Genomic DNA, 14,189 nt, shown 5'->3' on the forward strand with positions numbered 1-14,189 from the left:
TTCACATGTTAAGCACTTGAGGTGCGAACACGCCCCCCGTTATACAGGTATAAGTAGAAGCACACTTCTTCACTAGTTCACTTCTTTCCCTACAGACTGGAGGAACAGACTGCTGAATCTCCGCTGCTGATCCAGGAACACACCGCTGAAGCTACACTGCCGACTGCTTGTTCTCCGTTGCTGATCAAGGATCAAGAAGCTCTGGTGAGTAAAATTTACCTAGCACTAATAGATTATGATGCTATCCTTAAACTGGTGTCTAGCTAAACAGAAAATGCAGAATAAATTTAGCTGAATTGACCAGGCAAGTTAAAACGTCAAAATGCAAGTTACCTTATGTAATTATAGTTAAAGCTAGTTTTTAGCGTTACAATTTTTTAAATTGTACACCATAGAAAGCAAGTTGACTCAAGGTATGGATTGGCAATAAGTTAATGTGTGTTTCAAAAGATGTTGTTGTCATGAGTTTCGGTTAACTTATATATTTATTTATTGATTGGCACTTTGGCGTAAAATACACTTTTCAACTTCTCCAAAGCGCTGGATAGCACAATTTATTTGTCCTATGTTTAAAAATGTGCTCATTTATTTCAGATGTCTCCCTGTCCAGTTTGCAAGAAGATGCTGTCCTCCATCTCTGCGCACCTTTCCACAGTACATCACGTGGAAAACGTAGAGGAGAAGAAGATCCTGATTCAGCTGGCGAATCAGAAAGTGTCGATCCTGACATCTCCGTGTCCTGTTCCGGGATGTGGGTATCAGAAGACTCGTCTTGACCGCCATCTGACCAGCTGCCATCGGGACCTGTCCGACCAGGCCAGGGAGAGATACATCCAGACGGCACAGAGGATAAAAGCCATTACTCTCCTGAGAGAGTTGAGGGCTAGCAGTCCGAACGTGCCCATGGCCACTCGCTTGGACTTGGCTGCTGCTGACGAGTGAGTGGCACTTTCTAAATAGCACTGTTAGTTACAAGTTCATATTTATTTTCATGTCTATATTCTAATGTGTTTTTTTCGGTCTTTCATGTTTATCTCTCATGATAGATCTTCAACGCCTGACTACGACCAAGTACTCGAGTCAGCGAAATCTGGCGTCCTCGATATCAGCCGTAGACTGAGAATGGGACAACAGGTGGAAGAGAGTCAGCAGACACTGTTCCGGTACGTCTGTGAGGCGATACTCCTGAAGGAGCATCAACTGGCACAGAGTGCTGTGCTGAACTTCAAGGTAGCCTTTCTTGCTGTCCTTAATGCCTTGCATTTCTCTCAAATGTTTTATAAAGACAAACTGGCTAATGAAGATATAATTTTTTCACCCATACAGGTAGAGCATTGGGTTTCTCGAACCCCATCAACCAGTGGCATTTTCCTTGAACACTTTGACATCAGCCTGACTCCCCAACAGGAAGAGGTACAAAATGTATTTTATATATATATATATATATATATATATATATATATATATATATAAAATAGATGTACAATTTTAAATTCAGTTTTGAATGTAGTTTGTCAAAGACAATAAATGAACAATGTTCCTTTTTTATTTTTTGTTTCAATACAGTGGCTGGAGATGTACTTCGCTCACATCAGGTCATGGAGTGTCAAAAAGTCCAGTCCCGATGTTCATGATGGAGGCATCTTCTTTCTGAGCCAGAAAGGAGTTCCTGTGGTGAATCTACCTAATGATATGAAGCGGCTATGGGAACTGTAAGTCCGTCAGATTAAAGGCTCATTAAAAAGCACTGCTCCACATATAGCTTTATAATAACATTGTGTGTCTTTTGTTAACACAGGTATCCACAGGCTTCAGGGACCGACCTGCCAGCAGTTGCCCCAGTTGCCCCCCTGCCAGCAGTTGCCCCTGCCAGCAGTTGCCAGCCGAGGTAATTTTAAGCAAGGCATCTTCTATAACAAATGCTGTTGTTTTTTCACTGTTGTTGTTTTTACTTATGGGTTGGTCTTTATAACACTCGCCCCATCTTTTAGCTCTGCTGCAGGTTCTGAAGAGGGGGATGATGAGCAGCCTTCCTGCTCAGATGCTGTGGGACAGGCAACTGGACAGCCACAGGCTCCAAAGAGGGACCACTCCCCTTCATCCTCTTCGATTGCATGGAAGCGGAGGGCTAAGTCCACCTGGCTTAGTTTTCTTGACCTGTTTCCGGTGACTGTTCATGCCACGACACCCACATGTGAGGAAATTGTCGGCGGTGGATTTGATCGCGAATCCTTCCGTTACTTTCACAACAAATGGAGGACAGTCCAGCGGGAACAGCGCATCCAATATATCTTGGGTAATGACTTCCTCTCTCTTTTATCAACACACGGTCTCTGGGCAACAAGTCTTATCTACATATAAGATGCAAGAAGAAGAAGAAGAAGAAGAAGAAGAAGAAAAATAATATATATTTAGAACCATTTGTTTTACATAAATATATGTACAAAAAAAATATTTACAAGCAAATAAGGGTGGTGCTGGCCATAATGACGCTGAAGGCTGTCAACAATGGCCACACACCCACCCTCTGGGCAGAGGAACTGGGACTCCAAGCTAATTAAAACAAAAAAAAGTGATAACAAATAAACTCAATTATTACTACTCTGTTACACAAGTAATAATACTCTATTACACAAGTAATAAAATAATCCATAACTGTATTTCTGTCACATGCTCACGTTCTAACCAACTACAATGTCCTCTCTCTTTTTCACAGATAAGTGCAAGTTCAGGAACCGCCCCTCAGAGGCCAGGGTATACCATCGGCTCCGTGCTGAGAACTGGTCGGCCAACTGTCCAAGCGCCATGGATGTGGTCAAGTCTTGGCTCCCCGTAAAGGACCACATCAAGAGTCCAGACATTATCCACCGTATTCAGGAACAGTCTTGGAAAGGACTTTGCCTGAAAGACTTTGGGCCACCAAAGAACAAAGGTAAGGCCATTTGATATTATGCCAGGATTCTATTAAACGTGTCATATTTTAATATTTGTTTGCATTTTTTATATTACCACCCTAACCATTAACATTTTTAATATTACCACCCTTACCATTAATTCTTTTTAATAGTACCACCCTAACCACTATGTCTTATTCCCTTTGAAGGGGTGATTGCGACAATGCCCTTTTCCAAGGGAGAGGTGGTCTGCGACTACCATGGAGAGTACGTCACCCAAGAAGAAGGGAATCGGAGAATGCAACAGCTTTTCGACGAAGCCTGTTACGTCTTCTTCTTTGCGGGACGTGGGGAAAAGTTCTGCATAGACGCCCAACATTCTCCATGCCAGTGTCACCCACACCAGGACATGTTTGGTCGTTGGATGAACCATTCAAGGAGAAGTCCAAATGTGAAGCCACACGTGTTCAAACTCCCACTCACAGAGGGAACAAGATGGCATCCCATTTTCCTCGCGCTAACGGACATTCAGGTCAACGAGGAACTACTTTGGGACTACGGTGTTCTCAGTGACGAGGGACTTGGAGGCGAAACTGTTGGACTGGACTGGCTGAATACTTGAATTCCTGGACCCTGCACCACAACTCATTCTGTACCTGTACTGTAATGTATATTTATAATGACAAATTGAATTGTGCAGTTTTTCATTTTTAATAAATTAAAAAACTATCAAGTCATATGCGTGTTTGTTGTTGAAAAATATTGGAATTGGACAGCATTCTACAAAACCCCTATATGACACCATGCCATTTCCAATTTAAAAGACTTATTTCCCCATCTGTGAGGAATCTTGCAGCATTGGGCTTTATTTAATTTGGTCAAATCATTTAACATTCAACATCCCGATTCCAAAATATTTCAGTGTAGTCTTATATACTGGAATTGTGATCCAAATCTAAATATGTTTGGCATAGTTCCATAGGTCGGACCTACATGGGGCCTGCATAGCTGTGTTCAGCATCCCAGAAAATGGGGGGGGGGGGGGGGGGGGTTTGACACATTTTGGGCTATCTGAGACCTTTGGTTAGGGAATTCGTTTACTAAAGTGTCTTTGTTTACCAAATTGTATATTTTAAGTTTTTGAATAATAATAATAATAATAATAATAATAATAATAATAATAGTAATAATAATAAACCTAAATACACCCACATAAAGTGCATTACCTTGACTTACCAGTTCTCCGCATTAACCTAATACCTATTTGAATATAATTAAACTCATTTTACACTGTTGTTCTGACTGTTGTTTTATATCTCAGCCACTAGATGGCACTGCTAATGTTTGTCAACTGTTCCTTTGATTAAGTCTGATTTGCTAGTTAAATCACATGATGAGGTTTAAAGGTCAGTACAGCCATTTTAGATTGAGCTGTGTGTGTGATGAAGCAGGTGGCTTCATCTCTCTCCATCCTCACGTTGTGTGCCTTGGACATCACTGTTTGTGAGTAAAGCTTTGTCTATTTTGTTTTGAGATGTGGATGAGCAGAGTATTGAACACATTTGTGAGCTGTTGGTAATGTTAGATTCTTTGTGGATACAGGGCAGGGTGCTTTGCTAGTATATTGGTGTATTTTGTAATTGTACTGATGTTTTTTCCTAAACTTAAGATATGTGATGTTTGTTTGCAGTTTCACAAAAAGAAATTGGGAATCTGGATAAATTAAACACTGAAGAAACTGAAACACCTTTGGTCCAGCTCTTTATTCAACCCCAACTGTTTAGCTATCTGTCAAGTTGTGCTAAGCTACAGGCAATAAGGACAGAATAGTGAAAAAACACTGCAAAGCGGGCACCTAACACAGGATTAGTGGTGAAGCATTCATCTATACATCAGCCTTGTAGAAGTAGTTATGGATAGTTATGGAAGGAGCAGACTAACAGAGGGACAGCAAACTCATGAGATGAGGTCAGTCACCTCTAGCTCATCTTTGGCTTCAAAAAGATCTGCTGCTAGTATGGCTGCTGCTCAAGCTCGAGCAAGAGCAGAGGCAGCACGTGCACGAGCCAGTTTCATCGACAAAAAAACAGCTGTTAGACTAGAAAAGGTTTGTACGTTTTTAAGGTACGTTGATGGCTATTCAACAAGAAAAAGAGGTCGCTGCTGCTTTGGCTGAAGCAAAAGTATTTGAGGAGGCTGCAGAGCTCAACTTTGATGGAAGTCAGAAGAACACTTCAATTGATCTACCTGCAGTAGATCCAAAAGAGCACACCAGCAATTATGTAGAACAGCATTTTCAAACACAAGCACACCGGTGCCCACCACCTTCACCCATTCCTCAAAAAAGCTATGTCAAACAGGAAGATGAGGCTCATCAAGTGCAGGCAGGCGCTGAACCACCTATGCCCAGTCTCTCATATTATGGTGAAAGTGCAGCTCAAGAGGCCACATCACATCCCAAAGGTCTGAAAAGAGAAAAGAATCAGCAACCTTTAACACATCCTACAGATCAGCATCCTCCTGCACAAGCTTATACAGCTTCTCAGACACATCCTGCTCCACATGAAGACACCGCAGTAAGTGACATTGCCAAATTCCTCATCCGTCGTGAGCTGTTAAGTTCGGGGCTCCTCAGGTTCGACGATCGCCCAGAAAATTAATGGGCTTGGAAGACTTCGTTCTTAAATGCCAATCTCCAAGTGAGGAACTAGATCTTTTGATGAAGTGGCTTGGACATCAGTCAGCTGAGTATGTAAAGAGAATCCGAGCTGTGCATGTCAGGTATCCTGATATTGGTCTCAAGAAAGCTTGGGAGAGATAAGAAGAGACCTAGGAATCCCCTGAAGTTGTTGAAAAGGCCCTTCTTGACAAAATTGAAAACTTAAACTAAACTCAGCAACAAAGATCATCTAAAGCTTAGAGAGCTTGGAGATTTATTGCTTGAACTGGAGTCTGCAAAGTCAGAAGGCTACTTGTTGGGACTTTCATACTTGGACACATCAAGGGGTGTTAATCCAATTGCTGAAAAGTTACCTCACAATCTGCAGGAAAGATGGATTTCTTATGGATCTCAATACAAGAAACTACACACAGTCACATTTCCCCCATTTTCTGTCTTCACAAAATTTGTCTGTTGTGAAGCTGATGCAAAAAATGATCCAAGTTTCAACATTTCTTCTGGTGCATTTCACACAAGGGCAGACATGACTGTCAAAAGACAAAGCCCTGCAAAGTTTTCCGTCACCACTCATAGAACAGGAGTATCACAAATGGATGACGAGTCTGCAACAAGTGCATCTGCAGCCCAAACACCTGTTCTTTCTTCACCTTTTCACTTGTACTCTCCAAACTGAGCAACACAATGTAGACTTACATGTGGGATTAAATCCAAGTCTTTCCAACTATCCCTCTAAACACACACCTCCCTCTAAATGTATCATCTACAGTAGTTTATCCTTTTATATTGATGGTGTTCTGAAGAACTCAAATGCTGATTTTATGTTTGGACGTGGCTGACAGCGTATCTGCTGAGACCTGGAACTATTCTGATTACAATAGCAGCATTAGGTTTATCATTTTCTTAAAGTGGGGAGACAGACCATAATAACTTTTTACTTTTGTAAGGTAGTCTGTTTTCTATTGGTTGAGAGACTACAGTAAAGGGCTCATTCTCATCAGAGGAGTATTTATTATAATCAGGATCCTCTCTAAAGTCCTCCTTTTTCTCAGACACATTCTCCTCTATGTCTCTGTCATGGTGAAAGAGATGTGAGAAATCCTCACTGAGAGAAAACCTTTTCTTAGACGTGATTTTCAGTAGAGACAGAGAGAGAGACAGAACACAGAGAACTGGTTAAGAAGCTGCTGTGAAACCTTTTATATCTCTGCATTTCCACAGAATGAGAAATATCAAGTTCTCATTAGAATTATGTTCCCCCCCCCCCCCCCCGTCACATGAATTGTTAATGGTTCTTGCACTTATACAGTTATAATTATGTTATTTTAGGGATTTATTTTTTTTTGAAGATTATAAAATTGCATGTCATTATGACTTTCATATCATTCAACACAACTGTGTGTCAAATTCTGATTTTTTTTTTTTTTAAGCCTAAATAGCCTGGGGTCAAATTGACCCCAAACAACACCGATGTATACAATGTGAACAAGACACAAAAACATCCTTTTAATTTTATGTTTACCCAGCTGTCCCCATTAAATTAGAAAAAAGTCACCAAATAAAACAAGATTTACTACTTAAATAAATGCATTAAACATTGAATGGGGTGAAATAAACTTAAACAAACCCTTGGTATTTTATAATTATTAGTTTTAAACTGATATTTGAATATGAAGTTTAAAATGCGTTTACAAGTGTGAAGTACCCTTCTATACAGAAATCAGGATGGTCCATTGTGATGTCAGAGAGTGATTTTACAGGGAGTAGGTGTGAACGACCTCAATTTATGGAAAGCTTTCAGAATACATAAATAGTAGGACTTTAGACAAGGTGAGCAACAAACAAGATCTGCTGCAGTACGATCTCCTTTTCAAGAATCTGCAGGACATCAAGAAGGTAAATGTAAAGGAAATGTAACCATAATATTTTAAATGAAATTTAGATAAAAAATAATTCTACCGGAATCAATGTCACAACAGCACTGATCTTTCCATAGTAATTAGTAAGTGCTGTTTGTTGGAGTTGTACAGGAGCAATCAGAGAATCTCTATAGAGGAAAAAACCCACTTCAGAATCTGCTCTGAATCCCAGGCCACTCGACAGAGTCTGAAATGTCTAAAAACCTATAAACATTTTTTATTCTAAAAAGTATCAAACGTTTATAAATTATTTTAGCAAAATAATAATTTATAAACATTTGATACTTTATAGAATTTTTTTTTACTAATTTTCCTCAAAACAGAACAACTATAACTGTTTCTTCACAGCAGAGATAATTATTAAAACTGCTTTTAAACTGCAGTTTTAATCCCTTTTAAATGAGCTCTGTGTGTAACTCCAGCATCAGTAGCAGTAATGCTAGTAAATCTACTGAATAAAAAACATTAGTTTTAGAAAATAGAAATACAGGGGCATGTTTTCTTTCCTATTTTAGTGAAATACTTTGTTGTACTTTGTAAAATTAAAGGAAAACTCCAGAGAAGTACTTATACAGTGTTTTAAATGAGAGTTTTAGCTGTTTAGCTCCATTCAGCTCCATGCATTGAGGACTCCCTCGCGGGCTCCCTCTAGCGGTGATGGGGTATAATGTGATATAGCGGGGGAGGGGGCGGGGCTCTACATAACCCGGATGAGGCTGAGCTTCCGGGGTCTGTAGCTGGAGCGCCGGAGGAAGAGCAGGATCAGCTGAACTTCAGAAGGTATGAAGAAGTTTCTCTTTTTCTCTCTTGTTGGAGGTTGTTTGATGTGTTGTAACAGTAATAAAAAGGTCATTATTTTGCTGTGATTCTATTTTGAACTACAATTCCCTGCTCCAACAAGAGAACTGCGTGTTTTTATTAATTGTCCCTCCGCGCCCCCCGTAGCTCCAGAGGAGCTTGAATACAGCGCAGGAGGTAAACAGAGCTGAGGAGCTCCGTGAAAAAGTGCTGTTTTAAGCAAATATAAGTATTTTTGAGAAAAGGTACTGGAAAAATTAGCTCTTATATCAGTTCTAGTCACTCTTCTGTGCATTTTTAGCGGGTATTGAAATATATTTTACCTAATAATTAATTATTTCTGCCCCGGTCGGGTTATCAGCTCTGAGGTACAGCCATTTCAGCACCAAAACACTACATGTGACTGAGCCTGAAAATGTGTGTTCATGTGCTGTATTTACTTCTGTTTCATATTTTATAGATATATGTGCAGTTTCAGATGCTTAATAATCGTCTGGGATTATTTTTGTTGTGTATGTGCAGGTATGTTGTGGTTCTTTCTCAACGTTTTGTTCTGCTGAACCGACTACTAGAGTTTAGATTTTCTACCTCAACATGAGCCTAAACCCCAGCCTGAACTCCAGCCTGTCTGACCCGATGCATGAACTCGGGCTGGCGAGAATTCCCCCCGCTGTTCTCGGGCTCTCTCGGGTTCAGCAGAAGAAAATGTTCTGTGTTTTAATGTAATAAATCACACTGTGATTTTTGTGCTGATCCACCAGTTACAGCTTATCTGCGCGTTTAAAGCTCAACGCCTGAATTAATTGATGCGCTGCGCAGGTCAGGCAGAACGTGCGGGATTGAGTCGGTGATATGTATGAGATGTATATGCAGTTGCAGACACTTAATAATCTGCTGGGTTATTGTTTGGTGTAAATGTGTAGAGAGAATAAAGGCAGGAGGAGAGAATGAGACCTGCCTCTCCGTCTGCTCTTTAACAAGCATACTAGAGCAGCAGACGAGCTGCTACATTTGGCTTGAGAAATATTTGGCATTATGAAGTAAAATGCATCAGAATAAGTGGATTTCTAAAAATGTGTCCACAATATCTGACATAAATTTGTTAAATGACTCTAAACAAGACATCACATATTTCTAAATTACCAATGTTTAAAAATGTAGTAGATCCTGTTAACTAAGTCGTGAGTTTTTAGGAATTTTAATGGTGAATAATGTCTAACTTTTGTCATGTAATAACTAGTTGAAGCATTAATTAACAATTTTACAGTGTTTCTTACTGTTGTAAGCACAGTTGACTGATGTAAACTAATTGTTAATGTTACCTTTATTTAAAATATTTTGTTACATATACAGATATGCCTAACAACGTGACTTAAGTTTGAACAGAAGTAACATTATAAAGAAAAAATATTTATTTCAGCTGCTGACAGCATGTTTTATACTGTACTTATTTTATTATCTACATTATTTCATGCATTTATACGTTTAAAAAAAAACTTTAGTTTTAAACACTGGCTGTATTTGGAATGGCATACAACTATACTGCATACTGCACTAGTATGTACTGCATACTACACACTGCCCAGTATGTAGTATTCGGTACTCCAACTATTTTGATTGTAGTACCCTACACGCTCCCGTGACACACCAGTCAATGCTCTGTCAGCACCCCCCCTCCGCCCACCACAATATCATCGACAATCGCGTTGTTTCACTGTAAACATCGTCATCTGCCCATTGAGGAGACATCGTCCAACCCTAATTACTGTCATTGTTTAAGATGCATGAAATATTTTATAATTTAGTGTAAAGGAAAAGGCTTCGGACATCATTGGTCACATGATCAATGTAGAACGAATCAAGCTTCGGCACCGTGATTCAAACCACTGCATGTTGTTTTTTCGGCACACGTTTCTTTATTTCTTTCTTTCTTTAAGTTCTCAGTTTCTAGTGAGACCAGAACAGAATTAAGAGTGTCTGAACAGTGGGAAGTCCTTATAAAGGCACTAAACAGGTGGCTGGAAGACCACCAGCGCCCCCCTTTTTATGGAAATATGAAGATGTCCCAGTAGTTTTATCTGTATAGTTTAACTCAGAGACTGTAAAAAAAGATGGAAGCCGTGTCTCCGTTCCCATTCATTCAATGAAAATGAAGCCAAAATCTTCCGCCATGTTGGCGATCCTGACACCCGATTCTGCGCAATAGTGACCAGAGGAGGGAGAAAGACTGTGGATAGCAACCTACTCATTTGAATAACCCCGCCCCTGAGGGCTGCCTCGCGGTCACAGACTGCAGAGCGGGGCGGAGCGGAGCTGACAGTCTGTTATTGGTCCCGCCCATAAGCAGCCCTTTTACAATAACCACACCTTTTTTGAATAGAACTGAATAACGTTTTAAAAAACGAGTTCTGTGGGGATATAAAATTTTGACAATATAAGCAGAGGTTACTGTTGCATTTAAATAATGGAGGTAGAATAGGCTCTAAGCATCAGCAGCAGTGACATATTTCCGCTTTGGTTTATACCGGCACTCTTACTTCCTGTTTGCATTTTTAGCAGCGAGTACTACAGGATATGTGGAGTTTATAGCGAACGCAAATGCAATATTATATCGGAAGGTAGCCTGTGCTCCTACATGGGGATCTGCCCTATTTTATCCCTATTCTGAAAGCAGCGTGAGATGCATGCTTTATGATGAATTTCACCAGATCAGCGCTCCAGCGCTCAGATAAATACATGGTGGACGGAGCCGGCACTGCCAGGGAGTGTCTCTACAAATGTAAGTAATTTTCTCCTGTATTCCCACTCACCGCTGCATGTGTTTATCAGACTAGTATGTTTTAGACTCTTTTAAGTTGTTTTCCAGTGTTGCCTGTACGTTATGTAATGTAAGACCTGACCGGGTGAAGCTACCATTAGCTTATCGCGCTAATTTACCGGGTAAGCTAACACGCATCTAGCCGACTTACAGAGTACCAAACGCGGCTGCAGTGCTGAAGAAACCCCGCTAGGAAACTAAGATAACCTGGCCGTCCAGTATTACAAAACCTTTAACTGTTTTAAGTCACTGTTAGGTATAAGTTATTTAATGTGTAAATAGTTTAACTGTTAGACTGAGTAACTGTGGATTAACGTGTAACTAAGTGATTTAATGTGTAAATAGTGGAATTAAGCGCTGTTAGCTCTGTTTCTAATTCAGATTATTTTGTTCACAGGGATGAACACGGGCCAGGAAAGATGAACTCCGGTCAGACCGGCTGGAGGCAGCGTTACCTCCTTTTATGTAGAGTTTTTTTCTGTGAATTTAATAAAGTTTTTTTTGCTTGTTGTGTTTTTAGTGTCATTATGCTTATTTTAGTATCACATCTCAACTAGTGGGTATGGGTAAAAGTCACAATTATTTGCAAATAAAGAAATTTTTGAAACATGTTATGTTTCTTATTTATGCAACTAAAAGGTGAAACTGTGTGACATGTAGCTTAGTTTGTTAATTTAGCTTTGATTTGGGTGAGTAAAAAGAAATATCTGCCATTGCTTTAAGATTTATCCTGAGGTAAGTGGTTAATAACTTTAGTTATTAGTAAACAGAACTCACGAGCACAGCGCGCTAGACGTGATGCGGTATGCTGACTCCAGAGCGTGTCCCGAACGCGCTGCCTCATAATATCCTTTATGGGTGAAAATGCTGCCGAACAAGGGAGTCATTGCCTTTGAAGGCAATGACTACCTAGGCAGCTGTCTTCGGATTTGACCGCATCTTATATCTTAACAAAATGCAATAATGCAAACACTGTATGTAAAATGCCATTGTTTACAATGCACTTATAGCTAACCGGAAATGAAAATGCCGGTATAGATGAAGGCGAAAGTCTTCGTAGAGACTATTACAGTATATTAAAAAAAAAACGTGATTGAGAGTTGTCTGTTTTGCCATTGAAACCCATGGGGATGGGTGGAGTTACACAGCTTTCTGCAGCCGAACAGCAGGGGGCACCCGACCTGTGGTGGCTTCACTTTTGAGAGATGATGCTCTGTCCAGCTATACACAGTCTATGGTTTAACTGATTTAGGCAGTTCTGTTCAGTTAAATGACTTGCTTTTATTTTAATATTCACTGGCATTTTTGTCTTTTCCAGAAATGAAAATATTCTCCTGAAATTCACCACCAACAACCAGGATATTTATCAAAAGATCAAAGTTAAACTGCTGAAAGAGGGGAAGCACAAGCCATCCTGAAGAATCTGGAGAACACACAAAAATAGTTTGCTACATTTAACAGACAAATAAAGCCAAGTCCCGACATGGAGAAACATCAGCACTCTGTCAAGAGTTTTACTAAACAGAGTGATCTCAAAAATCACCAGCGCATTCACACAGGAGAGAAACCGTATCACTGCTCAGACTGTGGGAAGAGTTTTAATCGAAAGAGTCATCTCCAACAACACCAGCGCATTCACACAGGAGAGAAACCATATCACTGCTCAGACTGTGGGAAGAATTTTAATCAACAGAGTACTCTCAAAACACATCAGCGCATCCACACAGGAGAGAAACCGTATCACTGCTCAGACTGTGGGAAGAGTTTTAATCATCAGGGTCATCTCAAACTGCACCAGCGCATTCACACAGGAGAGAAACCGTATCACTGCTCAGACTGTGGGAAGATTTTTACTACCCAGAGTGAACTTAAACAACACCAGCGTATTCACACAGGAGAGAAACCGTACCACTGCTCAGACTGTGGGAAGAGTTTTAATCAACAGGGTCATCTCAAACTGCACCAGCGCATTCACACAGGAGAGAAACCGTATCACTGCTCAGACTGTGGGAAGAGTTTTACTACCCAGAGTGAACTTAAACGACACCAGCGCATTCACACAGGAGAGAAACCATATTACTGCTCAGACTGTGGGAAGAGTTTTAATCAACAGAGTACTCTCAAAACACACCAGCGCATTCACACAGGAGAGAAACCGTATCGTTGATCAGACTGTGGGAGGAGTTTTACAGCACAGAGTGATCTCAAAAAACACCAACGCATTCACACAGGAGAGAAACCGTATCACTGCTCAGACTGTGGGAAGAGTTTTACTGAACAGAGTAGTCTCAAAAACCATCAGCATATTCACACTGGAGTAAAACCATATTACTGCTCAGACTGTGGGAAGAGTTTTACTACACAGAGTAATCTCAAAAATCACCAGCGCATTCACACAGAAGAGAAACCGTATCACTGTTCAGATTGTGAGAAGAGTTTTGCTACACAGAGTCAACTTAAAAATCATCAGCGCATTCACACAGGAGAGAAAACTGTCCCAAATTTGTTCCACGGCAATAAAAAGCGCAAATCGTAAATCTTTCAGACAGACCACCTTATCCTACACAAATGTTTCACTTTGTCACTTGGGACACGTTCCACCAGAAATAAACATGAACTGAATTTAACAACGGATTTTACAGATTCAGCAAAATGAATCTGATCCAGATGATGTTTATTGAAATTAATGTTATGTTTTCTCGTATGTTTGATATTCCAGGACATTCTCTCGTTGATGTACTTTTACTCTTTTCTAATATATATTTATATATACATATATGTAATGCTGAAACTATTTTTCCAGTAAACTTTCATACATTTTATATTCTAAGCTCTGACTCATTGGTCATCATTTCGTGTTCATAACACTAACTTTACCAAGTGCAGATGCGGTCACTGCACTTACGTGCCGACTGCAACCGAGTGTATTTGCTGTCAGGAGGCTAACGTGGAACATTTGCTCAGAGATCTTCCCTGCAGAACCCTGAGCAGAACTTTTCAGATGCTTGTCTGAGAGCAAGAATTTTTGGAGGTGTCTATTCTCTCTCTATGTGAGGTCCATGCAGAAACCCTGCAGCCCGTCA

General features: G+C 40.2%; 2 protein-coding genes across 2 annotated transcripts; both read left to right on the top strand.

Moving 5' to 3' along the window:
* The first annotated feature begins 596 nt into the window (after window positions 1-596).
* LOC125801138 (uncharacterized) lies at window positions 597-3,520 on the top strand. The gene is made up of 8 exons (XM_049477325.1): window positions 597-938; window positions 1,047-1,230; window positions 1,327-1,413; window positions 1,567-1,712; window positions 1,799-1,888; window positions 1,992-2,296; window positions 2,717-2,932; window positions 3,104-3,520. The coding sequence occupies exons 1-8, from the start codon at window positions 622-624 to the stop codon at window positions 3,514-3,516; spliced, it is 1,758 nt and encodes a 585-aa protein (XP_049333282.1). The 5' UTR covers window positions 597-621; the 3' UTR covers window positions 3,517-3,520.
* Window positions 3,521-11,788: 8,268 nt separating this feature from the next.
* On the top strand, window positions 11,789-13,936 carry LOC125801523 (gastrula zinc finger protein XlCGF49.1-like). Its single transcript, XM_049478329.1, has one exon. It carries the CDS (start codon window positions 12,590-12,592, stop codon window positions 13,271-13,273), a length of 684 nt encoding a protein of 227 aa, XP_049334286.1. The 5' UTR covers window positions 11,789-12,589; the 3' UTR covers window positions 13,274-13,936.
* The last annotated feature ends 253 nt before the right edge of the window (window positions 13,937-14,189 follow it).

This window comes from Astyanax mexicanus, chromosome 4 (genome assembly GCF_023375975.1).
Source record: "Astyanax mexicanus isolate ESR-SI-001 chromosome 4, AstMex3_surface, whole genome shotgun sequence".
NCBI lineage: Eukaryota > Metazoa > Chordata > Actinopteri > Characiformes > Acestrorhamphidae > Astyanax > Astyanax mexicanus.

Excerpts from the sequence above, each read along its gene's own strand:
- LOC125801138 (XM_049477325.1), top strand. The coding sequence starts at position 622 with ATGCTGTCCTCCATCTCTGCGCACCTTTCCACAGTACATCACGTGGAA. Across the intron at positions 2,297-2,716 it reads GCGCATCCAATATATCTTGG|ATAAGTGCAAGTTCAGGAAC; the intron begins GTAATGACTTCC and ends TCTTTTTCACAG. Across the intron at positions 2,933-3,103 it reads TGGGCCACCAAAGAACAAAG|GGGTGATTGCGACAATGCCC; the intron begins GTAAGGCCATTT and ends TTCCCTTTGAAG.
- LOC125801523 (XM_049478329.1), top strand. The coding sequence starts at position 12,590 with ATGGAGAAACATCAGCACTCTGTCAAGAGTTTTACTAAACAGAGTGAT.